Here is a 15,644-nt window from a genome sequence, read left to right on the forward strand (position 1 = left end):
CGACTAATATCCAGAAGAGCATGACGTGAATGACTCTGAAAACCCGGGGTAGAGCCCTTGGGATTCCGGAAAATTGCACAGTAATAAAAAATAAAGGCTTTGTATCACATTAATAAATGCATTTAACCTTTAGTGGTTAAATTGCAATATCTATCTTTCAATATATCTATGGATTTATTTATCTACCTATCTATCTATCTATCTATCTATATATATATATATATATATATCTATATATCTCTCAACTGATTCGATATGCAAGAGCTTGTTCTACGTATAGTCAGTTTTTAAATCGAGGTAAGCTACTGACAAACTAGTTGATGGTACAGGGATTTCAACAGTCTCGATTGAAGTCAGCATTTCGCAAGTTCTATTGTCGTTATAACGATCTAGTTCGTCAGTACAACCTCGCATTGGGTCAAATGCTGTCTGACGTGTTTCATACCGATTGTTAAGCCGTTCTTGGCACACTGATTTTGACTGTGGATAACTCCGTTTACCTGATCAGGATATACGGCTCACGGCGGGTGTGACCGGTCAACAGTGGATGCTTACTTCTCCTAGACACCCGATCCCACCTCAGGTGTGTCCAGGGGTCCGTGTTTGCCCAACTATATATTTTGTATTGCTTATAGGAGTTATGAGATTGATTACTGTTCGTTATCTTCACCTTGCATATATCTATCTATCTTTTTATATATCTGTCTATCTATTTATCTATCTGTCTGTCTAAACATCTATTTATTTATCTATATATCTGTCTATCTGTCACTAGGTCTCTGATACTCTCTCTCTCTCTCTCTCTCTCTCTCTCTCTCTCTCTCTCTCTCACACTCTCTCTTTCTTTCTCCGATGTAACCTACTAAGTGAGGACGTCATCACAATGTGTATATAATATATATACACATATATTATTCTTAAGGCAAAAATGTACTATATTAGATATAGTTATAGGGATACCTATGGAAAATTTTCTAATACTCCCTTTCGAATTTTGAAAAAAAGGTTTTTGAGAGAGAATATTAGTAAGGACATGTCCTCACACCACTGGTCCTCACAAAACTAATATTTTGCATCTACATCTTTCAGATGCTGTAGGTCACATTTATCAGGATGTAATTGCAAGGACATTTTTTGTTCTCCTAGTGCAGTTCTGTCCTCACAAGTTTGTCCATTGGTTGAAATTTGTCCTCACTTTACACGTTACTCTCATTATCTCTGCCTGTGAATTATTTGATTTTTTAATCATAAGTATTGAAAGAATAAATGCTTTCCCTAAGATATGAAATCAGAGGGAAAATTTGCTATTAGTATGTCTTATAAAATATCGAATATGGAAAAGAAAACTATCGCGCAACTTTATTTTGTCATTGCTTTACATATTGATTTCAGCTGACCATGCACGGGTTTGGACATTTCATAGTTTGCGTTCATGGTGAACATCATACACGCACATATATCGCTCAGATAAACACTTTATCGACTGTAAATAAAATGTAAACAGATAATATGCTTTGTTGCTCTCGACCGTCCCATAGATATTGGAAGTTGACGATGGAGCTTAAGTTCCATAATTCCTACAAAGAATGCAAAATTAAGTATGGTAAACACGGATGCCTGGACATACCAAAGAAGGGACCTACTGACAAGTACTCCACAAACCCTTTTTGAACTCCTCAAATAATTTTATCGCACGTAAATGTATACATTCATCTTCTGACCTGCAAATCGTATGATATTGATAACGATAGGAATAATAGTAAATAATAATAATAGTAAATAATAATAACAATATTTATATAGTGCCTGATACATAACTAATTACTCTAAAGCTTTACAACGGTAAGAAGAGGAAACCAACACTAAAACACAATCAAATGAAATTTAATGACAGTATGACATAACATCCCATATGTTGTGAGATTGATAACTGTTCGTTATCTTCACCTTTCAGCTGTAAACATGTCAGTGAAATATAAATCAGAAGTATAACTCTCTAAGAATTAAGAAGCGGATGATAGGGTCCATGTTAAAATCAAAAGACGGAAAAGCAAATAAAGTTTGATCTTTTTTACTAGAAATATTAGAACTTTTATAATGATTTTCTTTTGCATCAGCAATATTGAAACTATTCTTCCAAAAGCAAATTTGTATGTTGTAAAACATAATAATGAGAATCTAGAATATGTCATGAAATTCTAAAACAAATTCCTGTTGGTTTTAGTATGATGAACAAACTGACATATCCTTAGCATAACCATTGGACATTTGTCTATTACGTGACTGTAAATAATTTTGCCATTATCGATGAATTGTGCAATTCACAGAATTCATAGAAATGTCAGAATATGCACGTTATATTGATTAATATGTTTACTGAGAAATGTGAGGTATCGGGATAATACTAACTATCATAATAAAAAACGTACACGTCACTGAAGAATAGTGACAGTATTAAAAAATAACTGCGCATGTTTGGCAATACTGCTAATTAACATATAAACCCAAGAGTAATAAAACTGAATGTTTTGCGTTATTTTGACTGTGTGCCAGAAATCTTAAACTGGTCCATTAGTTTCCTGATTCATGACGTCAGGGTATCGGATCAAAGAATGGAACTAAAAGGCAAAAATATTAGAAGTCGTTAATAATACAACAACCATACATGTATATAAAGCGACGGTAAGTCAGACAGGAGATAGTGAGGACTTCTGTTAGTCAGACAGGAGATAGTGAGGACTTCTGTAAGTCAGGCAGGAAATAGTGAGGACTTCTGTAAGTCAGACAGGAGATAGTAAGGACTTGGGTCTTTGACTGCGTGGTTTTCGAAACATTACTTCATTTGATCTGGGCTAATAACTGTGTTCGTTCGCTTGCTGAGATAATGAAAGCCATTACTATATTCATTCGCTGTTTCCCGTGCATTATTTTGGGTACTTTGTCAAAAGCAGATGTAAAAACCCAACGCTACATGATGAAATCTTCACTTGACGACAAGATGTCGAATATCAGCCTCATGGCAATACATCATTCGGAATCCCTCACGCAATGTTCCAGTATGTGTGGTCAACTTTGTGCATGCTTTGGTTTTAATCCCCAACTAAAGAGGTGCCGTATCCATCAGTCATGTGACCCAGCAGATATGACCATCAACGAAACAGGATGGAGGAATTTTTATCCTGACGGTATGTTGTCTCACAAACCTCATTTTTGGAGTTGAAATTTCCTAGGTCATTATGTACTCTGCTCATGAATGTATTACATAGGACTTTGGTGTGTGCTCCATCGCATCATCATTTGCACACACACACACACACACACACACACACACACACACACACATATATATATATATATATGCATACAAACAGGTATATGCATATATACATGACAATTTTGGTTTTGTAAACCTCAAAGAAGATTGCTGACTTCATCGAGCCGGGAACCCACAGAAGGACAAATATCAAAGTTAAAATTGGAACTCTCCAATAAAAAAGAATTGCATTCTAGTTAAAACAAACAATCCATAGTTTCCAAAAATGTTTTTTCCAGTTTAAAGGAACATTGAAACAATTTTTTTCAAGATTACGGATGCGCAAACAAATACCCCGCACAAAATAACAGTAAATTTAACTTTTCCAAGCAGATTTCCATCTGGACTGGGCCGACTAAGATGTGTTAGTACATGTTAAAGTGTAATTTGTTTTGTAAACAAAAGTATGGAGAGCTAACCTACTCTATGAAAAAAAAACTTACTTCTTGAGTATACCTTTTAGCTGAGGTTTTGGACAAGCCCAGATTGCATATCTCTGATTCGAACACCAATTTTTCCTACTTATTTATTTTCTTATGAACTATTACACTTCCCACAATTATTTGTCTCTGGCATTTTATGCTAAGTTTTACTAATAACATGCAGTCTTAATGACGATCACAAGTAATTGATTTCAACATGCAGCTAGTTAATAAATCTAAACAAGCATGGATATTGTTTATGTAAATGACATTTTACATGTAAATTACACTCAAAGAGAACAATTTCAACAATGCGCAAGAACTTACTTAAAGTTATCATGACAAAACCAAATATGCAACCTACTGGTGCAGACTGTCTAAAAAGCACAGTGAACTACAGCTCAGTACAAAAACAAAAACAAATCACATCTCTGTCCCATTTGTATTTGCTGGGAAATCTAACAACAAACGTGTGTGCTGTAACTGTAAAACCGGTCTCAGAGAACTGGAAGAGGCAGCAACTGATGCCTTTATTATATTCGGTATATTAATACCAGTTGGTTGTAAATGTTGTTCAAAACATTTCTTGGGGAAAAACTGAATCCAAATGAAAGCATTAATACTTTACCATATTGAAAATCCTTTTCTACATTTGATTTGCACCACAAAACATCTGAGGTGTCTCATTCACATCAGTTAATATGTCAATGGAAATGCAGAGCGTGTACTGTTCGATGTTTCGAGCATATATGCTGTGTCATTTTGTACCTTAAGTACTCCAGGCATCAGTGTAATTATGTGTATGTTAAAAACCGCTTATCTGGTGATGATTTTGATCAAACATCCTTTTTTAAAGTATGATATATATATATTTGTTTTGAATTCTAAATATTTTGGACGGCGTTTAGTACGATACTGTATGAAAGGTGAAGATATTGATTAATCTCATAACGCCTATAAGCAATAGTAAATAGATAGTTGGGCAAACACGAACCCCTGGACACACCAGAAGTGGGGTCAGGTGCCTAGGAGGAGTAAGCATCCCCTGTAGCTATTGTAACTATGGGTACCATCAATGCGAATTTTGAACTCCCAATTTGCAACCGGTGCCCAATCATGAATAGGCTTATTGTTCACCAACCTCTTTTGATTCGTTTTATGTTGTCCAGTAAATCTTGCAAATCCTTTACATTCTGATATGTTAACAAACAAATGCATGAGTCGACAATCGGATCAAAATATCTACATCAGTATGTGCATTTATCAACACTACCTCTTAACATCATTAGTAGCAATCAATATCTGTTCATGTCTTTCTTTCAGTGCCGTATCTGCATAAAAGCTGTATGGAGATTTTACAAAGAGATCCAAGCGTGATTGGAAAAGATGGGGTATATTCGATATATGTCAATGATGAGAAAACGAAAGTGTACTGTGACATGACTACAGATGGTGGGGGCTGGACGGTCAGTTCATAGAAATCACAAACACAATCAGTATGAATTTCTATAGAAAGTGAAAATAACGTTGTAATATTTAAAAAAAAAAATCCTCCAGAAAGAAACTTTGTGGGGAAAGTGCATTTAGGTAGGACACTTATTAATCTTAAACGTACGGTTCTATAACAGACCTCTCTGAATTGTACATCAAACACAGTGTGTTCAAATTGTGTTGCGTTGTACAGTTAAAGATAACATTTTAATGGGTCGGAATCACCTTTTTAAAGTCCAGCAAATATCAATTACACACGATTAAAAGATTTAACAATTTATATACAAGCAATTACAGCAAAATGAATCAATGGATGAAAACTAACGTACAGTAATCAAATTTCCTAAAGCAATGCTCTATGTTGATTTACCACCTACAATGAAGTTGAATTCACATACGGGAATAAACGTGTTTAAGCGCTGTCGTAAATTGGTCATTAAGTACAGTCCCCAGTAATGGAATATCCAATATAATTCTACTATGTTGCATGTTACCACAAAAGTTAAAATGTATTTGAACAAAAATTGAAATAAAATCCTACAGAATTCTAGGTTTTGAATTTAGAGAATTGAAAACAAACAAATTGATACGTCACTGCATTTGAACTTTCCCAAGTATCGTTCTAAAATAGAACATTTAAAATATATTTAGGCGGCAATATCTAGTACAAACGTACTACAAAGTGATATATTCAAATTAAGCTGACTTGTACAGTCAAATGGATTATTTTAAAATTTTGTTGTTTTCACAGTTAAATAGGATAGGATCTTTTTTTAAGTTTCAAAGAATAGCGACAATTCTTATATATGTTGAGATTAGTTTGATGCTGTGTTGTCATACCAAGTAAAGAGAATACAAACATAATTATGTCGTGGGGACTTGAACTTAATGCACTTCAACCAAGTGATCAGTATCCTGCGTGTGTATAATATGTAGATTAGCCTCCCATCTACACTAAATAAAGATCTAGAAAGCATATAATCTATACGACTTTCAACATGGTCGGAAATAGAAAATGATAATTCGTATTAAGTGATGACGGCTTGAATTTTCTAAAATAATTTAAAACCGAGAAGTTATACGTTATTTCACTATTTGCAGTGATGCATACAAGAACGTTGTATACATTTGATTACCTCACAGAATATGGAATTTGTAGGTTATATATTTTGTAGGCTATCCAAAAACGACAGGATAATTCTACAGACTTTTATAGGACTTGGGCAGATTACAAGAAAGGATTTGGAGACCCATCCACAAACTACTGGATTGGTAGGATTACTATTCATGTTACATGTACAACGGATGAGATAGAAAATAGATTGACATTGATTTATCATTGGTTAAATGTCGCCAATCATGTCAGCATATGGTCAATAAGTAATTCTAAGTATGTTTACGATATCATGAAATATGTCTATCCCCAGGTTTGGTAGATTTATACTGGACCCTATCATATGCATGTACACGTAGCATGGTATGTACAGACAAAGCAAATAATTATGCATGAAAGAAGTGACCCATCTTGAATTTACATATCCTGGGGATAGTTTTATATTAATATGACCAATTAAGGTCCTGCTATTCTTGAGGAATGAAAGGTGAAGATAACGAACAGTGATCAATATCATGACTCTTATAAGCAATTCAAAATAGAATTGGGCAAACACGGACCCTTGGATATACCAGAGGTGGGATCAAATGCCTTGAAAAAAAAGCATCCCCTGTCGACCGGTCACACCCGCCGTGAGCCCTATATCTTGATTAGGTAAACGGAGTTATCCGTAGTTAAAATCAGTCTGTCAAGAATACAATTTAAAGGATTTTACCCTATGTCCCCAGTTCATGCCTGGTTCTAACTGCCGCGCGATCCGTTACGAATGTGCCACCACGATTGACCATTAGCAGCTGATCGCGGAAGTTTTCTGGAGTTTCAGGTGTTGATACGAGGTGATGTGAGTTAAAACTTTCTTGTATAAATTATCGCGCTTTGATACGGAAATGTCATGATGCATATATATCAACTGACACAATCTGAACAGCGTTAAGATGCGCTTACACAGGTTCTGAGATTATCCCGATCGATCCAGTGGGAATCTGGGTTAGAATATGGCCTCAGTACCCTCTTATTTGTCGTAAGAGGCGATTAAATGGGGCGGTCCTTCGGATGAGACCGCAAAAACCGAGGTCCCGTCTCGCAGCAGGCGTGGCACGATAAAGATCCCTCTATGCTCAATGGCCGTAAGTGCCGGGCGTAGGCTTAAATTTTGCAGCTCTTCACCGGCAAAGTGGTGACGTCTCCATATGAGTGAAATATTCACGAAAGGGACGTTAAAACTATATTAAATGAAGTTCAAGATAGGACATCGATCTCATACGATCATAACGATCCGGGTTCCGATTTGGGACGATAATGCACGTGCAGATACCTTCGTATACGTTACCATACGTTAATCATGAATAATATAATTTATTTATACAGGATTTCACAATTAGTTACATAAATTAGTTTACATCGTGGTCCTATCTATAACATACATACATGTCGAGAACATATATAACAAAACTAGGAAATATCGCAATTTATATACATACAGATAAGAACTAAATGAATAGAGACAATGAACACACGAGTATCATTGAGGGTCAAAATAATGTTTTGGATAGGCTGATTTAAAAGAGGTGGTAGTTATGCATTTTCTTATAAAATATGGGAATGAATTCCATAAAATTGCTGCTGAAATGATAAAAGATCTTCTAAAATATTATATTTTGGTTCTTGTAACATAAATAACATTAGTAGAGCTCTGCCTCGTATTTCTTGTGTTTACCTCATTCACAAATCTAAAAACATGCAAATACTATGTAGTCATATCATGTAAAACTTTAAATATAAGAATAATATTTCAATAAATGAAATAGTCAATCAAAGGCATCCATCTTAAATTTGATAGCATACAAGAAGTTAACACTGAATGAGGTACTTTGATGTGTAAAATGATCCGCGATGCCCTCTTTTGTAATTTAAAAAGCCTATCAATAGCTGTCTTGTTCTTTGTATCCTGCCATACTGTACATAATAATTAAAAAGGAAAAACAGTAATATTGTAAATTTTGAGTAGTGCCTCCTTTGACATAGAAGTATTCAGTATCCTTAAAACACCTAGTTTCTAAGTTTTTTTTACCTAAGACATCTGTGTGATAAGACCACGTAAGACATTCATCGATGTAAACACCTAAAAGTTTGGCACATTTGACATTTTCTTTAAATATTTCACCAACATTAATACAAAGGTTTCTACATTTCGATAATTTCTGTGACGTTCCTATTAAAATACATTGTAAATGTAAATCGATGTGCTATGTTGCGATATGATACGGTTGTGGTCGCGATGTCTTTCACGATCAGGATTGAGATGATCACTGTTTGTGCTAGCTACGAATGGACGCCGACGGGTATATATACAGCCCGACTGACCACTAGTTTCATGTTGTAACATCCAAAATAATTGAAAGACAACACACGGCCACTGAAAATGGTGGAAGTTGAGGTTGAGGACAACATGACTTTTGCAGTTTTACTGTATGCTCATGTTATAACTATATGGCAGACCTTCAGACATTGCAATGTAGCCTTTACCTTGTAAAAGATTCTGGAGGAGGAATAAAAAATAGGTAGATTTTACAGACAGAAGGAAAACAGATGACCAAATAAGCTCACTTGAGATTTTGCCACAGATGAGCAAAACGCATATTAAACTTAATGGTATCAGTAGGCAGGAATTTAAAAGAGTAGAATTCCGATGTACTTCTTATATACTTGTACCGTACGTTTTACATGTATTACACTTTGTTTCGTAGTAACGACTTAATGCTTAATAAAAATAAACATTTTCAAATAATGATAGTTTGTTTCAAGAAGGTGACCTGATTAGTACACGCACAATCCGTCCCCAGGGCCTCCAGTTGACACATCCAATCATATACAGGAATACTCACTTGATACTACTTCTACTACTGATAATACTAATACTAATACAATCTGTATAGCACGTTATATAAAACAAATTATTATAATGTGCTTAACACGGATGGGAAATTAAAAGGAATGCAACAATAAAACACAATTAAATGAAATCAAAGGACAGTGTGACTTAGGCTACGAAGTCTTCAAAACAAAACGCTACGATTAAGATTGACAGCTAAAGTTTGTTTTCGTTTTTATGTAGAACACTATGCATTGTATCAGAAAGCAACAACATAAACATTAAGAAGATTTAGATATTTGCATTAAAAACGGTCATTGAACGAAATATATACTGTACGTATGGAGAAGGCTTAAAAAGTCGGGGAAAGCATTCTTTTTAATGGGTTTAACAGTCTCAAAAACATTAACACAATATCACGTAACAGAATTAAGTTTATATCATTAGGGACAGAGAGATTAGTGGGTGCTTAAATCCATATCACATGTCTTATCAGCCCGAGTGGCCACATATCAGTCCGAGGATCGAAGTCCCGAGGGTTGATATGGGGCTCGATGGCTAATATGATATATGATATGGATTTTAGCATGTAATATTCTATTCATCATCTACTGCACTTTTTATACTATAAGTCAATCTTGTATACATACAGTATAGTGTTTGGAGGGGGGGGGGGGTTAATCTGATATAGGGTTTGATGGCTGATTTAGTTGATGGTACTATTCTTTTTATCACATGCGGGATGATTGATTGCCTTTAAATTAAAGATAGATCAAGAAATATTTCATACATTGCCTACCTTGATTTACTATGGTAAAAACTTTCATACACTGATTATTACGACCGAATACGTAATTTCCGTCTTGATATGTATTTTTGCAAGACGATCTGATATGTGATATGAATTTTCTGACATAATCATTTCCAAATCTATGATAGAATTGAATATCATTAATAAGCAATCAAAACATCTAATATTCCAGATTGCGATTAAAAGATATAGATGCTTAGAATTTATATGCGAGAAGAAAAATTGCGCTTGCTTGCACGAAGCTGTTATGACGCAACGAATGTTCAATACCTGACCATGTACAGTATAGTGGGTAGTTTTTGTAAGCTTGGAATCAAACATGCCCTAAAGTTTTAGAGTAAAAAATTAAAAAAAATAATTTCGTGTGAAAAGTTTATTTTGAACATCTCTTTAACAAACTGAATATAATGTAACTTCTGTCCATGCACCAATGTTCTTTTTTTATTTCTTAAACAGGAAACGATGTAATTCACTATTTAACAAAGACAAATCAGGAACTACGAGTGGAGCTGTTGAGTTTTGATGACGAGAAAGCATACGCCCTGTACTCCACATTCCAAGTTGGAAACGAGAGCAGTAAATACCAGCTTACAGTATCGGAGTATTCAGGAACAGCGGGTAAGAATGTTTTACATATCATCATGACTCGCCACAAAACAAAGCACATTCACATCACACACACAATATCCTAAACATGAATTTAATATCCAATGGTTACATGCAATGCTGCGGATTTCAATGGTATGTAACAAATTGTCACATACCGTGCGGGGACTGCACCTTTTTTTGGTTTTGGGTGATTCCGGAGAAAAACGAAATCTTGTAGATTCATTTTAATCCTTGTCTTCGTGAGTAGATATGTATGTAAGACTTTCATGTAAACCCGCCTCAATATTTGTCTAATCGTGACCTTATTTGCCGTGGAGAAAAATCAGCAGCCATAACGGTAATCATTACCAGACTCCAACATTATTCTTGGGAACATATCATTTTGGTACCTTGTTTCCGTCTGTCTGTCTGTCTTCTGTCCATCGGCTTGTCTTTCTGTCTCCCTGTCTTCTGTATATCGGCTTGTCTTTCTGTCTTCTGTCTATCGGTGTGTTTTTCTGGCTGTCTGCAGTCCTGTCTATCGCTATTTCTTTCTGTCTTCTGTTTACCAGCATTTCTGGTTGTCAAGCTGCCCTCTGTCTATCGATTTGTCTGTCTGTCTTTTGTCTATCGGTGTGTCTTTCTGTCTGTCTTCTTTATTTCGGTATGTCTTTCTGTCTGTCTGTCTTCTGTCTATCGCCGTGTCTTTCTGTCTGTCTGTCTTCTTTATTTCGGTATGTCTTTCTGTCTGTCAGTCTTCTCTCTATTGACGTCGTATATTAACTTCATTCTTTCCTATTCCAATTTTACGAAAGCCCAATAGGCTCATATTTGAAAAGTGAAAAAAAAAATTAACTCGTTATAACGAGCTAATTATCTCGTTATAACGAGTAAATTATCTTGTTATAACGAGTTCATTCTCTCGTTATAATGATTTATTATCTCGTTATAACGAGTTAGGTTTCTCGTTATAACGAGCTAATTATCTCGTTATAACGAGTAAATTATCTTGTTATAACGAGTTCATTCTCTCGTTATAATGATTTATTATCTCGTTATAACGAGTTAGGTTTCTCGTTTTAACGGGCTAATTATCTCGTCATAACGAGTTATATGGAAAGGTTTCATGGAAATCTGAAGTTTCTGGACAATTGGTTCTTCAGAGAATTTTGAATGATCCCATTCAATTTTGATTTAATTACATTTAACTCTTTACTTGTGGACTACCCCTTTCCTCCTTATTGATGGACACTTTTAACTCCTCATCTTTCTTTACAACAGATGGACACAATTCTTTATGTGTATTCCTCTTTCCTCCTAATAAATGGACGCATTTTGGTACATAATCTTTCTTCATTATAGATAGGCACATTTACCTCTTCATTTGTGGACTATACCTATCCTCCTTATTGATGGACACTTTTAGCTCCTAATCTTACTTTAAAATAGATGGACACATTTAACTCTTCATTTGTGGACTATACCTATCCTCCTTATTGATGGGCACTTTTAGCTCTTAATCTTACTTTAAAATTGATGAACACATTTACCTCTTCATTTGTGGACTATACCCATCCTCCTTATTGATGGACACTTTTAGCTCCTAATCTTACTTTAAAATAGACGGATACATGTACCTCTTCATTTGTGGACTATACCCATCCTCCTTATTGATGGACACTTTTAGCTCCTAATCTTACTTTAAAATAGATGGACACATTTACCTCTTCATTTGTGGACTATACCTATCCTCCTTATTGATGGACATTTTTAGCTCCTAGTCTTACTTTAAAATTGATGGACACATTTACCTCTTCATTTGTGGACTATATCTATCTTCCTTCTTGATGGACACTTTTAGCTCCTAATCTTACTTTAAAATTGATGGACACATTTACCTCTTCATTTGTGGACTATACCTTTCCTCCTTATTGATAGAAACATTTAAACATTGGAAATGTAGATATTTCGAAATATCATTGAGAGATCTCTGGTACAATACAAGTACATGTTTCAAACTTTTTGACATATATACATTCATTTAGAGATACAAATGTAGTCTAGTTCAGTCCACTCTTTCCACAGTTGAGTCCCATGGCCGTTTTCTTTGGGGAAAACCGACAAAACAACATAAATTTTATGACTTAAGAACTTTTACATTTTCTGAATTATTTTGCAGTTTGTAATTATAAAGACAAAAAATCATAAAACAATATAAGTCTAGATATTTGGCAGCATACAGAATCTTTAATCAACTGCAAAAACTTCGAGAAGTACATATAATCTGAGCAACATGTGGATTCGACTTGATGACAAGAATGCTATTTCATACTACTTTTAAAAAAAACCAAACATATGCTTTATGAAGATGACCAATGCAAAGTTCACATTTTCATAATTATCTGCTCATTGGCGTATGTAAACATCATACTAAATTTTCACTTCTCCTTTGACTTCATCTAACGCGATGTACACATGTATATGTATGGAACAAATCTTTACAAAACGAGTATTTACATGGTTATTTCAAATGGAGAATACTACATGTTGGCACGAAATAGTCAGAGGATTAGTAAGTTGCAAGAAAACAATAACATTGCAAATATTTAACTTTTTAGAGATGGGGTTCATACATGCAGATCCAAATCTTGATACATTAATTACAAAAGGAGGGGGGTGATAAGAACCGTCTCCATTGTCTCCGAGTTTTAAGTGCCTATGTTGATGTATCCCCATATTTTTGTGCTGTCATACTTCTTGCAAAAATCCTTATTCATAAAACAACAATGGGCATTACAGAAGTAAATTTTTTGTAGGAATCAATAAATCCAATTCAAAGTATGGTCGGAAAAATGTTTTTAAAAGTTGCTACTTTCATTTTTTTTTTAAATATACACGAGGGTATGAACTGCGACACTTTACGCCTGCATACTTCATAGAGCACATTGATTTGGTACCAATGCTATAAAATTCAAGAATATCATTAACAAATGTAAAATTCATCCACTAATGCATTTTATTTTTTTTATCATTAGTGGACGAAATTCCAATTTCAATTTTTATCATTAGTGGACGATTCGTCTGTCCTTTAATGGAAAAGTTTTTCATTAGCGAATGATTTATCAGTAATGGTTATGATGGTGAATCATTAATGATATATGTTTTGCATTAGCGAACCCAAATGCATCTGTTAATGCAAATTTTATCATTAGTGGATTTTATATCATTAATGGTTGCTACAATGGTGTCATCATTCTCATAGGCAAGTGATACTTAAATTCTATTTCTTTTCCTATCTGCAGACAATACAGTAAGGCTATTTCATAAAATGAAGAAACGAATCATTATTTAATCAAATGTCTATATTCAATCAATTTAAGAAAGCGATAATAATCTCTACAATCGCAAAAAAAAAAGCATGTAACAAAAGTTTCTTTTTAAAACAGCCGTTACTTTTAAGTTTCAAATCTCTGTTGTATCTAAATTCTGATCTGAATTACAGTAAAACAAAGATGAATATGTTCTAGAAAATATCTGACATACCATAACCTTGCTATGTCAAAGTTTTACAGTGAACAGTTGGTCAAGCCATGGTTCAGAGGGTCAAACTCAAACAACATGTACATGGCAATATATTAACTTTTGAAGGATCCATAGATTCAATATATAACAAAGTAAAATAATCAGATGCAGGATGATTTTTTGGCTCAGAAAAGAGACTTGTATGATAACCAAGGATCCAAGATTTTTGTCAAAATTTGGATGGGTGGGTGGGGGCTGGGAACAACCCAATAGGGCACAATCTTAGACCTCATTTAATTGGTTGCAACACATGGATAAAAAAAGAAAGAGTTACGATGGGCGATCTGAATAGTAATCAAATTTCTGGACCATTCATGTTCATAAAAATAACTTGGGACTGGGGAGGAGGCGGAGGTAGATGACGCATCTTTTATCAGTTTAATAGTGTCCAGTACTCCTATCAATTTCTCTTGACACAGAATCAACTAAAGAATACACCGATTTTAAAAGTATGAATTTTCACCATAAATGATGATCAAAAGAGCCCTACCCAATTGCAACAACCACCATGCCATAATCTTAAAAACATTGATACATTTTCACTATTTATTTACAAGTAATAGAGCCACATCCTTACACCAGAACCAGAGGTCTCCTAGCCCGTCACAACCATGTGCCTAATTTAGCAGGAAAATTGCACAGGAGTAGAGAAGAGGAATTTCAAAGATTTAAGGCATTTTCAGCAAAGGACCCAGGGGTCATGGGAAGAGGCCTTCTTGTTCATCTTATCAATTAACTTAGTTTTTCTGCTAAATACTCAGGAGTAAAGGGGGATGTTTTTGAAGAAAATTTACAGCTTTTATCAAAAATCTAAGCCCCTGGGAGGTGGGGGTCATGAATGTTGACCTTTCCTTACAGATGTTAAACCAAATCTAGTCAAGATTGGCTTAGTATTTTCAGGGAATTTAAAAATGTTCAAAGTTTACTAACAATGGATGACAACAGACAACCACGGATAGCAATAGGTCACCTTTCAAAAAATATTTCTTTTTAGCAAATATTTTCTAGACTTAAGATACACAAAAACTGGAATTAAGTCCGTCAAACACATATGCCCTACTTTTAATTTGTTGAACTACACAATGAAAGCGAGACAAGGTCACAAACTTTGTGCATGGTTAGAATGCTCTTAACAATGTGGATACAAACAAAACTAGGTTAAATGGATCCAAAATTAATAACTGCTTTCAAAAATTGACTTAAAAAATGCAATCAGGAATTGCTAAGTCAAACGTCAAGCCCAAGTTAGCACAGTTAAAATGCTTTCTCTATAAAGATATAATTCTTATTTCAGAAATAATCATAGTATTTCAAAAATACGATGAAACACTAAATAGGACAAGCAAGGTAACTATAAGAGAAAGAACAATGTCATTTAACTCCCCCAACCATGAATTATTTCATTTACTCTTTGAATAAAACTGTCCGATAAATATGAATGCAAAAGCTGC

At 34.5% G+C, this 15,644-nt stretch overlaps 1 protein-coding gene across 1 annotated transcript in view; it reads left to right on the forward strand.

The window, feature by feature from the left end:
* Window positions 1–2,742: 2,742 nt before the first annotated feature.
* The window catches only part of LOC125656349 (fibrinogen C domain-containing protein 1-like), a 40,538-nt gene continuing 27,636 nt past the window's right edge, over window positions 2,743–15,644 (forward strand). The window contains exons 1-4 of the mRNA XM_056145163.1: window positions 2,743–3,185; window positions 5,059–5,201; window positions 6,402–6,498; window positions 10,480–10,641. Of these exons, the coding sequence (XP_056001138.1) occupies window positions 2,885–3,185; window positions 5,059–5,201; window positions 6,402–6,498; window positions 10,480–10,641 (703 nt within the window). The 5' untranslated portion in view covers window positions 2,743–2,884. The remainder of the gene's footprint in view (window positions 3,186–5,058; window positions 5,202–6,401; window positions 6,499–10,479; window positions 10,642–15,644) is intronic.

This window comes from Ostrea edulis, chromosome 7 (assembly GCF_947568905.1).
Source record: "Ostrea edulis chromosome 7, xbOstEdul1.1, whole genome shotgun sequence".
NCBI lineage: Eukaryota > Metazoa > Mollusca > Bivalvia > Ostreida > Ostreidae > Ostrea > Ostrea edulis.